We start from the raw sequence: 15,958 nt of genomic DNA, 5'->3' as shown, positions 1-15,958 counted from the left end.
CAGATGTTGGGTACATTGTGGTCATAAAGGGATGGACATGGTCAGCAACAATACTCAGGTAGGCTGTGACGTTGCAACGATGCTCAATTGGTACCAAATGGCCCAAAGAGTGCCAAGAAAATATTCCCCACACCATGACACCACCACCACCAGCCTGAACCCTTGATACAAGGCAGGATGGATCCATGCTTTCATGTTGTTGACGCCAAATTCGGACCCTACCATCCGAATGTCGCAGCAGAAATCGAGACTCATCAGACCAGGCAACGTTTTCCAATCTTCTACTGTCCAACTTCAATAAGCTTGTGCAAATTGTACCCTCCGTTTCCTTAGCTAAAAGAAGTGGCATCCGGTGTGGTCTTCTGCTGCTGTAGCCCATCTGCCTCAAAGTTCGACGTACTGTGCGTTCAGAGATGCTCTTCTGCCTACCTTGGTGGCGATTTGAGTCACTGTTGCCTTTCTATCAGCTCGAACCGGTCTGCCCATTCTCCTCTGACCTCTGGCATCAACAAGGCATTTCAGCCCACAGAACTGCCGCTCACTGGATGTTTTTTCTTTTTCGGATCATTCTCTGTAAACCCTAGAGATGGTTGTGCGTGAAAATCCCAGTAGATCAGCAGTTTCTGAAATACTCAGACCAGCCCTTCTGGCACCAACAACCATGCCACGTTCAAAGGCACTCAAATCACCTTTCTTACCCATACTGATGCTCGGTTTGAACTGCAGGGGATTGTCTTGACCATGTCTACATGCCTAAATGCACTGAGTTGCCGCCATGTGATTGGCTGATTAGAAATTTAGTGTTAATGAGCAGTTGGACAGGTGTACCTAATAAAGTGGCCGGTGAGTGTATATATTCATATACAGTACATATTCCCCACCACGACAACCATATGAACAGCCTATATATAAAATGAGTCACACAACAACCCCCCTTAAACCTCCGTGCTACCCTATCCACCTCTTCTGAGCCCCGCACCTCACCCTTGTGCCCCCTCCATCCCACCTCTAACTGAAAATGGCAGACTTTCCTTCTGAACTTTGCGCACACCGTCTCCTCTTCTTATTTCTGACAGAATGCCCGCACTCCAGCCTCAGCGGCACACAGTAGACCGTGGGTTTTGTTTACTTCAGCCTGATTGGTGGAGATGTAGCCCTGTCTCCAGCAGCATTTTTAACCCCCTCCGGCCCTCCCGATGATGTCAGAAAGTTCTTGAAGCAGATAAATGACGGGGGGGGGGGGGGGTGTGAGGTGGCAGTGGCTGGATCAGAAGCATTGTGGGTGCATACGGCCAGAGCATGGAAGTGCTTCGGTAATGCCCTCAGAGCCCTAAGATTACATTTTATATTGTAGTTTTCCCACAACACTGACCAACAAAGGGAGCTGAACTGAGAAAATCAATACAAGCTGTCACCTGTATCAGGATTGCTGTAAAGGATGTGGGCTTTCTATTCAGAGTTTTGGTGATGCCACAGCCTTATTCACCTGTGTTTCTGTTTTACAAGGAATCAGCAGGCGTTAAGCTTATTAACATATACAAAGCACTGCTGGTGCTCAGGGAGCAGTGCAAGAACCTCATCAACTACGTAAACCACGCTGGACATCGACAGATATACCCACTGATATAGCAGAATATGCAGTACAAACAAATAGGGGTAAAATACTCACTCCTTTTTTAACCCCTTAGCGCTCCGCGCCGTAGCTGTACTGCGCAGCTTCCCACTATTGGCGCTCAGCGCAGTACAGCTACTGCGCGAGCGCATACTATTTTAGAATTGTCACCACGTCGCGAGACGTGGTGACATCGGGCTGAAATTTGGGTGACAGAGGCAGGAGGAGTTCCTGTCTCCGTCACCCGACCAATCAAATTGGTCCCGCCCGCCGATCGCCGTGATTGGCCAGTCAAACCTGACTGGCCAATTACAGCGATTTTAGGCTAAAAAACGTGCTTTTAGCACTTTCCTCTTCCTCCAGCGGCACCATTTTGGTTTGGTATCGCTGGAGAGAGGAGAGAGCGTTACTGTGTGCACCAAAATACACTTTTACACTATAAATAGTGTTCTGATCCTTATCTGATCCCTATTGTTCCCTACAAATTCCCATCCTATCTGTTTTTTCCTGTGTCCTGTGTGTTCCCTGTGTGATCGCCTTGTGTGATCCCACGTGTCTTCCGTTTTTCCCTGTCTGTCCCTTCTGAACCCAAACGCACTTTTCAGTGCGCTGTGTTAGCGTTGTTCTGCACTGGACGCACTTTTCAGTGCGCCGTGTGAATAGCGCTGCACAGAATCTTTAGCAATCTTAGCGGTAGTTAGTTTGTCTTAGGGCAAGCTAGGTGCATTTGTAGCGCCTTTTTGCGCGGTGCACATAGGTTTTTTTTCGGTGCCTGGTAATATTTTTTTCCAGAACGCCGTAGGTGTACCCGTACATAGCTACTTTTTGTGTGTGCCATCTGTGCGGCTGGTCCGTGTGGCTTGGTGTGCATTATCTTTTTTTTTTTGTGTGCTATCTGTGCGGCTTGTCCGTGTAGTTTAGTGCGCATTATTTTTTTTGTGTGCTATCTGTGCGGCTTGTCCGTGTAGTTTAGTGCGCATTATTTTTTGTGTGTGCCATCTGTGCGGCTTGTCCGTGTAGTTTGGTGTGCATTACCTTTTTTTTTGTGTGCTATCTGTGCGGCTTGTCCGTGTAGTTTAGTGCACATTATTTTTTTTGTGTGCTATCTGTGCGGCTTGTCCGTGTAGTTTAGTGCGCATTATTTTTTGTGTGTGCCATCTGTGCGGCTTGTCCGTGTAGTTTGGTGTGCATTACCTTTTTTTTTGTGTGCTATCTGTGCGGCTTGTCCGTGTAGTTTAGTGCGCATTATTTTTTTTGTGTGCTATCTGTGCGGCTTGTCCGTGTAGTTTAGTGCGCATTATTTTTTTTGTGTGCTATCTGTGCGGCTTGTCCGTGTAGTTTAGTGCGCATTATTTTTTGTGTGCCATCTGTGCGGCTGGTCCGTGTGGTTTGGTGTGCATTATCTTTTTTTTTTGTGTGCTATCTGTGCGGCTTGTCCGTGTAGTTTAGTGCACATTATTTTTTGTGTGTGCCATCTGTGCGGCTTGTCCGTGTAGTTTGGTGCGCATTATCTTTTTTTTTTTGTGTGCTATCTGTGCGGCTTGTCCGTGTAGTTTAGTGCACATTATTTTTTGTGTGTGCCATCTGTGCGGCTTGTCCGTGTAGTTTGGTGTGCATTATATTTTTTTTTTGTGTGCCTGCTAGACGGTTTATCCGTGTAGTTTGGTGCACATTATCTAATTTTTCTTGTTCTCTATTTTTTTTTGTGTGCAATGTCTCAGAAGACGTACACCGTGTTGGAGGCATATAACATGCTTGCCTCTGACACCGAGTCAGCTAGTGGGGATGATGGTCCCTTTTACCTATCATCATCCTCCTGCTCATCTTCCAGTGACCTGGAAGGACCCCCAAGAAGGCGCCGTAGGGTTCCAGGGACTTCTGCAATTGAAGTGCCTGGGACTTCTGCAGGAGAAGTGCCTGGGACTTCTGCAGGAGAAGTGCCTGGGACTTCTGCAGGAGAAGTGCCTGGGACTTCTGCAGGAGAAGTTTCTGGGACTTCTGCAGGAGAAGCGTCTGGGGCTTCCACTGACCCCACATGGGTAGCCCCAGATAATTATACCCCTCAGGTCCCTGACTTTTTGGGCCATCCTGGCATTAACTTTGACACGACAGGGCTCAGAGCTGTAGACTTTTTTAAGTTTTTTTTTGATGAGGAGCTGCTAAATATTATTATATTTCAGACAAATCTCTACGCTGCACAACATATTGCCCAAAACCCCACGTCCTTTTATGCACAACCCTACAGGTGGACCCCTGTCACTGCAGCAGAGATGTACAAGTATTGGGGCATAATACTCCTTATGGGGATAGTAAAGAAGCCTTCAATCAGGGACTACTGGAGCACAGATATACTGTACCACACCCCCATGTTCCGCATGGCAATGAGCAGGATGCGCTTTGAAGCCATCCATAAGTTTTTGCACTACACTGACAACACACAGTGCCCACCCAGAGGTGACCCCAGTTATGATCGGTTATTTAAGGTCAGGCCCATATTAGATCATTTTAGTGCCAAGTTTGCCCAGGCATATACTCCCGCCAAACATGTAAGCATAGACGAGTCCCTAGTACAATTCAAAGGGAGACTTCAATTCCGCCAGTACCTGCCCAATAAGAGGGCAAGATATGGTGTGAAAATGTATAAGCTGTGCGAAAGTTCATCAGGGTACACATACAAGTTCAGGGTATATGAAGGGAAGGACTCCTCTATAGTGCCCCCAGAATGCCCCCCCTTCCTGGGTGTTACAGGGAAGATAGTGTGGGATTTAGTGCACCCACTGCTGGACCAGGGCTACCACCTCTACCTGGACAATTTCTACACCAGCACCACCCTGTTCAAGTGCCTCACTTCCAGAAATACTGCGGCATGCGGCACTGTACGCAGAAATCAGAGAGGTCTCCCTAAGTCGCTGCTTGGGCAAAAACTTAAAAGGCACGAAAGCAGGGCACTATGCAGCGACTCTGTATTGTGTGTTAAGTACAAGGACAAGAGAGAGGTCCTTGTATTAACCACAATACATGAGCACACCACCACCCCTGTCCCAGTACGAGGTGCCAGTGCAGAAGCCCCCAAGCCAGACTGTATTTTAGATTATAACAAATACATGGGAGGGGTGGACTTGTCTGACCAGGTGCTTCAGCCGTACAATGCCATGCGGAAGTCGAGGGTGTGGTACAAGAAGCTGGCCGTGCACATCATGCAGATGGCATTGTATAATGCTTATGTGCTGCATCGATATGCCGGCCAGAGGGGAACTTTCCTGGAATTTCAAGAGATGGTAATAAAGTACTTTCTTTTTGGAGACCAGGAAGGGGGGAGTGCTAGCACATCTGGAAGTGAGGCCACATCACGTATTGTACCAGGGCAGCACTTTCCAGGAGTAGTTCCCCAAACAGCCAGCAAGGGAAGGTCACAAAAGAGGTGCAGGGTGTGCTCCAAAAATGGCATTCGGAAGGACACCATTCATCACTGTGAGACATGCCCAGAAAAACCAGGGTTATGTATGAAAGATTGCTTCCGAATTTATCATACATCCCTGGATTTTTAGAGTACCCTGTTGTTACCCTGACGCACAGCTTATACATCATGCCGCACCTTCCCTTCTAAGCCCTGCCATGTGCCCAGCCTCTAGATTACTGTCCCGTATGCTTTACCCGGGAAAACATGCATCATGATTTTTAGGGTGTTTGTCTCCCATGGCAGCAGCTGGGCACAAAATGACATAATAGATATTTTTTACTATGCACTATCCATTTTGCACTTTTTCAGGGGTCCACCTGTGGGGTTAAAATGCTAACTATACCCCTAGATTAATTCATGGAGGGGTGTAGTTTCCAAAATAGGGTCAGTTCTTAGGGGTTTCTACTGTACTGGCCCCTATTGGCATCTACAAATCTTTCATGATGCCAAAAAGAAAAAAAAAAGTACAATGTCTGTGCTCCAACAAGTTATTCCCTTTTGAGCCCTGCCGTGTCACCATCCTACAGATTATTGCCTCCTATGGGGTATTGCCCTAACCGGGGTAACCCGCAGAATGATTTTTGATGTGTTTTTCCCCAGTGGCATGAGTTGGGCAAAATACTTTTGTCACTTCAATGGCATATTTGATAAATTGCAATACAACTGTTTCTCTGCACTACTCACTTTGTATTACATTTGAGCCAGCACCTTAGGGGTTAAAATACTCATACAAGCCTACATACATTCTTTGAGGGGTGCCCTTTCCAAAATGGGTTCACTACTTGGGCTTTCTATTGTACTGGTACCTCGGGGGTACCCCCCATTACCAATCTAGTGAAAACGAAGCTTGAAAACCTAAATTGTGCTTCTTTCTTCCTGACCCCTGCCGTGTGCCCAGCCTGTAAATTATTGGCACATGTGTGGTATTGCCGTACTCAGGACAACCCCCAGAATGATTTTTGGGGTGTTTGTCTAAAGTGGCATGGGTTGGGCACAGTATATGAGGCACAAAAATGACTTTTTTGAGATAAAAACACAATTTTTACTCTGCACCATTTACTTTGCATTCAATTTTGACCAGCGTGTTGGGGGTTAAAATGATCATACAAGCCTACATACATTCTTTGAGGGGTGCCCTTTCCAAAATGGGTTCACTACTTGGGAGTTTCTATTGTACTGGTACCTCGGGGGTACCCCCCATTACCAATCTAGTGAAAACGAAGCTTGAAAACCTAAATTGTGCTTCTTTCTTCCTGACCCCTGCCGTGTGCCCAGCCTGTAAATTATTGGCACATGTGTGGTATTGCCGTACTCAGGACAACCCCCAGAATGATTTTTGAGGTGTTTGTCTAAAGTGGCATGGGTTGGGCACAGTATATGAGGCACAAAAATGACTTTTTTGAGATAAAAACACAATTTTTACTCTGCACCATTTACTTTGCATTCAATTTTGACCAGCGTGTCGGGGGTTAAAATGCTCACCACAACCACCGATAAATTCTTTGAGGGGTCTAGTTTCCGTAATGGTATCATTTATTGGGGGTTTCTATTGCACTGGCACCTCACGGGCCCTGCCAACATGACATGGCACTCCAAATCCAAACGTGTGAAAACGGAGCTGGAAAATCAAAATTTCACTCCTTCCGTTCTCATCCCTTCTGTGTGCCCAGCCTGTAAATTATTGGCACATGTGTGGTATTGCCGTACTCGGGACAACCCGCAGAATGATTTTTGGGGTGTTTGTCTGAAGTGGCATGGGTTGGGCACAGTATATGAGGCACTAAAATGACATTTTTGAGATAAAAACGCAATTTTTACTCTGCACCATTTACTTTGCATTCAATTTTGACCAGCGTGTCGGGGGTTAAAATGCTCACCACAACCACCGATAAATTCTTTGAGGGGTCTAGTTTCCGTAATGGTATCATTTATTGGGGGTTTCTATTGCACTGGCACCTCACGGGCCCTGCCAACATGACATGGCACTCCAAATCCAAACATGTGAAAACGGAGCTGGAAAATCAAAATTTCACTCCTTCCGTTTTCATCCCTTCTGTGTGCCCAGTCTGTAAATTATTGGCACATGTGTGGTATTGCTGTACTCAGGACAACCCGCAGAATGATTTTTGGGGTGTTTGTCTAAAGTGGCATGGGTTGGGCACAGTATATGAGGCACTAAAATGACATTTTTGAGATAAAAACGCAATTTTTACTCTGCACCATTTTCTTTGCATTTAATTTTGACCAGCGTGTCGGGGGTTAAAATGCTCACCACAACCACCGATAAATTCTTTGAGGGGTCTAGTTTCCGTAATGGTATCATTTATTGGGGGTTTCTATTGCACTGGCACCTCACGGGCCCTGCCAACATGACATGGCACTCCAAATCCAAACATGTGAAAACGGAGCTGGAAAATCAAAATTTCATTCCTTCCGTTCTCATCCCTTCTGTGTGCCCAGTCTGTAAATTATTGGCACATGTGTGGTATTGCTGTACTCGGGACAACCTGCAGAATGATTTTTGGGGTGTTTGTCTAAAGTGGCACGGGTTGGGCACAGTATATGAGGCACTAAAATGACATTTTTGAGATAAAAACGCAATTTTTACTCTGCACCATTTGCTTTGCATTTAATTTTGACCAGCGTGTCGGGGGTTAAAATGCTCACCACAACCACCGATAAATTCTTTGAGGGGTCTAGTTTCCGTAATGGTATCATTTATTGGGGGTTTCTATTGCACTGGCACCTCACGGGCCCTGCCAACATGACATGGCACTCCAAATCCAAACATGTGAAAACGGAGCTGGAAAATCAAAATTTCATTCCTTCCGTTCTCATCCCTTCTGTGTGCCCAGTCTGTAAATTATTGGCACATGTGTGGTATTGCTGTACTCGGGACAACCTGCAGAATGATTTTTGGGGTGTTTGTCTAAAGTGGCACGGGTTGGGCACAGTATATGAGGCACTAAAATGACATTTTTGAGATAAAAACGCAATTTTTACTCTGCACCATTTGCTTTGCATTTAATTTTGACCAGCGTGTCGGGGGTTAAAATGCTCACCACAACCACCGATAAATTCTTTGAGGGGTCTAGTTTCCGTAATGGTATCATTTATTGGGGGTTTCTATTGCACTGGCACCTCACGGGCCCTGCCAACATGACATGGCACTCCAAATCCAAACATGTGAAAACGGAGCTGGAAAATCAAAATTTCATTCCTTCCGTTCTCATCCCTTCTGTGTGCCCAGTCTGTAAATTATTGGCACATGTGTGGTATTGCTGTACTCGGGACAACCTGCAGAATGATTTTTGGGGTGTTTGTCTAAAGTGGCACGGGTTGGGCACATTATATGAGGCACTAAAATGACATTTTTGAGATAAAAACGCAATTTTTACTCTGCACCATTTGCTTTGCATTTAATTTTGACCAGCGTGTTGGGGGTTAAAATGCTCACCACAACCACCGATAAATTCTTTGAGGGGTCTAGTTTCCGTAATGGTATCATTTATTGGGGGTTTCTATTGCACTGGCACCTCACGGGCCCTGCCAACATGACATGGCACTCCAAATCCAAACATGTGAAAACGGAGCTGGAAAATCAAAATTTCATTCCTTCCGTTCTCATCCCTTCTGTGTGCCCAGTCTGTAAATTATTGGCACATGTGTGGTATTGCTGTACTCGGGACAACCTGCAGAATGATTTTTGGGGTGTTTGTCTAAAGTGGCACGGGTTGGGCACAGTATATGAGGCACTAAAATGACATTTTTGAGATAAAAACGCAATTTTTACTCTGCACCATTTGCTTTGCATTTAATTTTGACCAGCGTGTCGGGGGTTAAAATGCTCACCACAACCACCGATAAATTCTTTGAGGGGTCTAGTTTCCGTAATGGTATCATTTATTGGGGGTTTCTATTGCACTGGCACCTCACGGGCCCTGCCAACATGACATGGCACTCCAAATCCAAACATGTGAAAACGGAGCTGGAAAATCAAAATTTCACTCCTTCCGTTCTCATCCCTTCTGTGCGCCCAGTCTGTAAATTATTGGCACATGTGTGGTATTGCTGTACTCGGGACAACCCGCAGAATGATTTTTGGGGTGTTTGTCTAAAGTGGCATGAGTTGGGCACAGTATATGAGGCACTAAAATGACATTTTTGAGATAAAAACACAATTTTTACTCTGCACCATTTACTTTGCATTCAATTTTGACCAGCGTGTCGGGGGTTAAAATGCTCACCACAACCACCGATAAATTCTTTGAGGGGTCTAGTTTCCGAAATGGTGACATTTTGGGGGGTTTTCTATTGTACTTTTACTTCAGGGGCTCTTCAATTACACTGTGGCACCACAAAATATTTGCAGCCAAATTGGCCTTCCAAATTCCCGGTATCGCTAACTCTGTTCTGGACATCGATGTGCGGGGAAACAGCAGCTGACATCCACATGTCTGGTATTGCCGTACTCGGAAGAAGCAGGGCAAGAAATTAGGAATATATATTTACCTCAAATTCCTTCTGAATGTATCCGTTTTAGGGCTAAATTGGAAAGATTGAAATCAAAAATTGAAATTTCAAAATTTCCACTCCATTTTCATATGCTTCCGGAAAAATAATTAAAGGGTTAACAGACTTCTTAAATGCTGATTTGAATAGGTTGAGATGTTAGGTTCATAAAATGGTGTTACTTGTGGGGGTATATAGTACATAAGCCTTTATAGAGCACTTCCAAACTGAATTGATCACCAAAAAGTTCGCATTTTTCAAATTTCAAGAAAATCTGAGAAGTTGCTACTAAAACTTCAAACCTTCTCACATCCATAAAAATAATGGAAACGTAAAACAAATTATGGATATAAAAAGAAGACCAATGGCAAAAGGTTTCTATCAAAAAAAATTTGTGGTATCACTTTTTGTCTAAAAATTATAACATTTGAAACTTTGAAAATAGTCATTTTTTTCAAATTTTTCCTAAATTTTTGAATTTTTACCCCCCAAAAAAGGAACGGATCACCGAAATGACACTACTAACATAAACTACAATGTCTCACGAGAAAACAATCTCAAAATCACAGAGATATCTTAAAGCGTTGAAAAGTTATTACCACAGGAAGAGACACTGGTCAAATTTCCAAAAAAAGTTGCGAGCCTTAACCTGCAAACAGGCTGCGTCCTTAAGGGGTTAATCTTTTGTAGTTTGCTTTGGTGTGAGCAGTCACATCTGAGACTTGAGTGAAGTTGGCCCCTCCACCTTGTTTGTGCTGCGTTTGTGCTGGTTTGTGCAGCAGAAATTTTCGTTTGTGCCACTATCGTTTTTAATGGAATGATCATTTTTTCCAGAGGTCATCAGAGTTCATTCCTTTCAAAGTACAATGGGGGACATTTACATAAAGTGTCGGTGTCTGCATTGGCTTTGTTACCGAACTGTTCTCGGAAACAAGATACACATTTAATATTGTGGAGCTGTGCACATACTTTTCTGGTGCAGAGACCATTTTCTGCCCCTGGGACCAAAATCTGTGACGAGGCAGCAAACATAGTGCAATAGCACTATTAGTTGTGTCTGAGTTTCCACTCTGCCAAAGCCACACCCCTTTTCAGAGAAGAGTCAGAGCGGGCGGAAAAAGTCATTTTTTTCTGCCGCCGCCAACTATTGAATAGGTCGGAGAGCAGAACATGGGGTGAGAGCGCCACAAAACTAGCGGAAACGCCATAGTAAATGTCCCCCAATGTGTTTGTGATCAAACCAGAGAAGTGTCACTAAGGGTTTTTTTTAGCAGTTCATCCTAAACACTTTATGTAAACACCTAAACATACCTTAAAAACTATAGCGGCACAAAAGAAAATTATTGCTGCTCAAACATTTGACACAACTTTTTTTTGATTCGGGTAATGTGGGGGGGCTGGCTGACCTTTTGAACTTTATATTTTAGGTAATATCTTCAAAAGAAAAGCAGCACAAACAAAAATTTGAGCAGCAGCATTTAGGTCAAAGGGGTTGTCCAAATGTGAAAGTTCTTTTTTATGTTGATGTAACATTAGAAAGAGCGGTATCATTATATATACATGAAAATATTGATAACCTTTACCTCTGAAATTGCTTTATCCAGTGCACTAACATATACATCTGGAGTTAGTGTTACTGGGGTTTCTTGTACTATCCTAATAGCTTCCTCTACCATCTTTTGAACTTCAGGATGATCAACAGTCACTTCTTCTTCATGGGCTAAAATGCAATAAAAAATGAAAAAGGTTAAATTGAAGCTTGAAGAGAACTCGTCACCACCAACCAACCCCTACAACCCACACACAGTACCTTTTCGATGTCTTTATATATCTTTTCATTGATGTACTTTGTTCTAGTTATGGAGGCAGGGAGCTCCAGAATACAGTCAAACTACCTGCCCTCTTCACTGACGCTGACACTGCTATCCAACTTATGAATGAGAGAGATATGTGACTCACTGAAGAGAATTCCTGAGGGAGGGGTGAATGAGGAAGGTTGATTTCCCTCATACCCCTCCTTCCTGAGGAAGTTGTTAATGTTTAGCAGAGCCAAGTCACTGGAGGTATTTATGATATGCTCCTCGTGGCCCACTATCCCCTTACTTTTGCGACTTGTACGGAAAAGGGGTCGTAACTTCCAAAGGGAGAGTCAGTGTGCCAAAAAAAGAATGACTGTGGTGCAGCAAACTGGACAAACCAATAGGAGGTGCAGAGTACGACTCGTCAGTCTTAGGCCCCCCGCCCACAAACAATGTTGAAAATCACACGACTTTGCTCAGTGAAAATTATGAAAAATATATCTTTTCAATTATGTACTTTGTTCTAGTTATGGAGGCAGGGAGCTCCAGAATACAGTCAAACTACCTGTCCTCTTCACTGACACTGCTATCCAACTTATGAATGAGAGAGATATGTGACTCACTGAAGAGAATTCCTGAGGGAGGGGTGAATGAGGAAGGTTGATTTCCCTCAAACCCCTCCTTCCTGAGGAAGTTGTTAATGTTTAGCAGAGCCAAGTCACTGGAGGTATTTATGATATGCTCCTCGTGGCCCGCTATCCCCTTACTGCTCCTCCACACCCCCTTGGCATGAAGGTGGCAGAAAGGGGAAAATAATCGCAATTAGCATGACAGTATTCTGGACCTCCCCGCCTCCATAACTCAAACACAGAATGTTTTTTGTCCTCTCTAATCCCAGAAATATAGACATCAATGGAACTTTTATAGAGACATTTCAAAAGTTATTGTGTGTGATTTTTTTTTTTGGGGGGGGAGGATGCTTGAGACAGGTTACCTTTAACAATATGCTTAATCATTTAAAGGGTTCCTTACTGGATCAAAATTGTATCTCATCTCCAAAATTAACAAGTTACAGGTACAGGATGGTTGGCATAAAACATCCAGAACCTTTAGCCTGTTTTCTGTATGTCTAAGCTGTGAAACGTAAGTCAGTTAAACTGTTCAGTACAGGAGAAAGAAGAGCAGAAAACTGAGTTATATTATAAAGTTTACTATTATCACCTGCACCTGCAATAAAAAAATAGCTTCAATGGTTAGTTACGCTTTAACTAAACATAGTCTGGATATAAGACTAGAAAAGGTTGAAGACAATTGGAGAGATGTATCAAGCTGTATGTGCCAGAATTCTGGAAAACACTATTCACCACCTTTTTTAAGGGTTTTAGACACTTTTGCGACTTGTACGGAAAAGGGGTCGTAACTTCCAAAGGGAGAGTCAGTGTGCCAAAAAAAGAATGACTGTGGTGCAGCAAACTGGACAAACCAATAGGAGGTGCAGAGTACGACTCGTCAGTCTTAGGCCCCCCGCCCACAAACAATGTTGAAAATCACACGACTTTGCTCAGTGAAAATTATGAGTGTTTGATCAGATTTTGGATAAACTGTGTTTATAGTTTTTCAGAGTTCATTCAGACTTCAGTCCAAGTGTCCAAAAATGCAGTTTTTCTAGGCACCAAATCATCTTACACCTATGTCAAATTCTATCTGCTCTCAGCTCCTTCCTGGAAACTTGTGCAGGAAAAACTGAATGCACTAGGATTACACTAGTGCTGTCAGTTATTTATTCATGCACCAAAGACTTGAATGGGTGTTTTTTTCCTCAGACTTGCATCATATTAGCCTACATTTGAAGCATAGCATCACAAAGCAGACGAACAGCAAGAAAAAAAATATGTGTTAAGATGTTTGTCTGAGATACCTTAGGCCCCTTGCCCACAAGAGTTTTTTTCTGTGCAAGTCCAATGTGATAAGTCATTGCATTGGATTCACACTAAACTCACACAAAGCTGTACAATACGTCTTTACACACATCAGTTTTTTTCACGCAGTGCGTCTGCATTGTGATGCATCAAAAGCAGAGCTTGTCCTACTTTGCTGTGAGTCCAAGGAAAATACCCCATTGAGGTCTATGGGTGCATGAAAAAACTGACGGCACTAGAATGGATTCTAGTGTGGTCAGTTTTTCCTTCACAAGTTTCAAGGAAGTAACTGAGAGCAGGGAGAATCTGACACATCCGAATTTGTACTACAAAGAAAGCGCATTGTTGCATAGCACTCAGACTGAACTCTGAGTGAACTATGAAAAACTCTAAACACAATTGGGCCAAAGCTCAAACAAAAACTCACATGATTTTCACTAAGCAAAGTTGTACAATATTCAACACGGTACAGGGACAAGATGCCTGATACTACACCAGATTTATTATCAGCATCAGACACAATAAAAAATATGGAGCAGCAAAAGACTGGTATATTCATACTCTGCACTGGTCTAATAAGCACCAGATTCATATATCTCCCTCAATTACCCTAAGTAAATCCTGGATCGTGACTATTGCAATCCTGACTGTTAGCGCAGAGGCCCAGCTGTCACGTACAGCCGACCTACTACACTGATCGCACAGGCTCTGCTTCTGAGCCCATGCGATCTCCAGGACATTGAGGAATGACAGGATGCACTAAGTACCTGGATTCCCTGAACATCTGAATACGGGAAGGGGTTAAACCTTGTGGCCTCATACACAGGAAAACTAGAAGCTGTATAAGCTGCCAAAGGAGCTTCAAGTACTGATTAAAGAAGATGTATCAATGAAATATTTTAGTATTTCCGGTTCAATAAAGAGTGAGAGTTCCCACTTTTCTTGAGTATAATAGCATTATGTTGCTGCATTTCCGTACCAGATTCTTCACTTTTTTCGTTTGTTTTCTCTATCAGTTCCTCCTTTTGCACTGGTGTTGCCTCAGGTGTATCCAATTCTCCTGTATTTTCCAAACAAAATACAACATAAATTATATTGGAAAAACATTAAAATATTTTTAGCATTCACAGTTAAAAATATTACAAAGATTTCAAGATTCATGACACTGACAAAGTTATTAAATTACGGTAGGCTGAAGGAATCCAGCCTTTGCTTTCATGCATTATGAAAGAAATATACCTCGAGAAGCTACACTCATGCAGAAACATATTTTGTTTAATCCCTGAATTGAGTGGTTTTGCAAAACAAACAATTATAACATTTATAATAATGAGGCTCTGTCGCTCCGGTGGCTGCTCAGCACTTCTCCGCTTACCCTAATTATGCACTGCTAAATATATGCCTCATGAAAAATATGCCCCATAGTTTAAATATTTGAAAAAAGACACAGGTCCACAAGTACAACCAAGGATTTAAGGATTTAAGGGAAAACATTCTATATAATCACATAACCGTGAATGTTATTGTCACGGGTGACCCCGTGCTCCACTATGGGCCTACCCCGTCCCCGGACTCTGACTCACCTGTCCACGAGCCTTCAGTGCTTTCGGCCACGCGCGTCCCCGGTTTCTAGGGCGCGCGCTGTCGCTTCTGGATTTAAAGGGCCAGCGTCCCCCTAATTGGCGCTGGCTAATCCGGCGCACCCTTATAATCTGGCACCTCCCTATACTCGCTGACAGATCTTCAAGTCATTTCCTGAAGTGAAAGCCCTCCTGTGTTTCCTAGTGTTTCCAGCGTTCCCAGGTTTCCTCCATGTCTCTGTACTCCAGTGTTCCTCCGAGTTCCTGTGGCATTCCCGTGTTCCTGTGGCGGCCCTGTAATCCTTTGGCAGTCCTGTATTCCTGTCGTCCAGCCGAGGTCCTGCCATCCATCCGAGGTCCTTCCATCCAGCCGAGGTCCTGCCGTCTGTTCTTGTGTCCAGCTCCGGTGATCCATCCCTGTGGTTTCTTTTGCCTGTTTCCCGACCTTGGCTGCCACCATAGGCCTAGTCGCACCCATGGAGAGACCTGGTGGAACCCCTGGTGGCTCTTGTGAAGACCAGGGGCCACTTAGACTCCGGTCCCGGGTCGCAGCTATTACCATCATCCGCCACAGTGGTCCAGCATGTCCACAGACTATAGCCCCAAGAGACTCTCCCACACCCCCGTGTGTGACAGTTATTTAGATTTAAAAAGGCATCTAGGCCCTTCTTGAAGCTCTCTGCGGCCCCTACTGTCCCTACAGGCTATACCACAGAATCACAGTTCTCATATTAAAAAAGCCCTGTCGCCTCTGGTAATTTAACCTTGTCTTCTCTAGACTCAGACAGTGCCCCCTTGTCTTTTGATTTAAATAAATCTCTTTTCACCCAAATATTTGTATGGACCATTAATATATTTATATAAATTAATCATGTCCCCACTTTGTTGTCTCTTTTCCATATTAAATAAATCTAGTTGTTTTCATCTTTCCTCATAACTGAGACACTCCATACCCCTTATCATTTTTTGACTCCTCGATGTACCCTCTCCAGCTCCAGGGAATCCTTTTTATGGATTTTGCGTCCGGAAAAAAATAGCATATTCCAGGTGAGGGCGAACCAATGTCTTTGGTAATA

General features: G+C 43.9%; 1 protein-coding gene across 5 annotated transcripts in view; it reads right to left on the bottom strand.

Moving 5' to 3' along the window:
- The window catches only part of AK9 (adenylate kinase 9), a 106,367-nt gene that overhangs the window by 51,247 nt on the left and 39,162 nt on the right, over positions 1-15,958 (bottom strand). For all 5 annotated transcript variants that reach the window (XM_072141799.1, XM_072141798.1, XM_072141801.1 and 2 more), the window contains 2 exons: positions 14,282-14,362; positions 11,168-11,304 (listed from right to left, as the gene is read on the bottom strand). In XM_072141799.1, coding sequence (XP_071997900.1) covers positions 11,168-11,304; positions 14,282-14,362 — 218 coding nt within the window. The remainder of the gene's footprint in view (positions 1-11,167; positions 11,305-14,281; positions 14,363-15,958) is intronic.

This window comes from Engystomops pustulosus, chromosome 3 (assembly GCF_040894005.1).
Source record: "Engystomops pustulosus chromosome 3, aEngPut4.maternal, whole genome shotgun sequence".
In the NCBI taxonomy this organism is placed as follows: Eukaryota; Metazoa; Chordata; class Amphibia; order Anura; family Leptodactylidae; genus Engystomops; species Engystomops pustulosus.
This window is presented reverse-complemented; position numbering and strand designations above follow the sequence as displayed.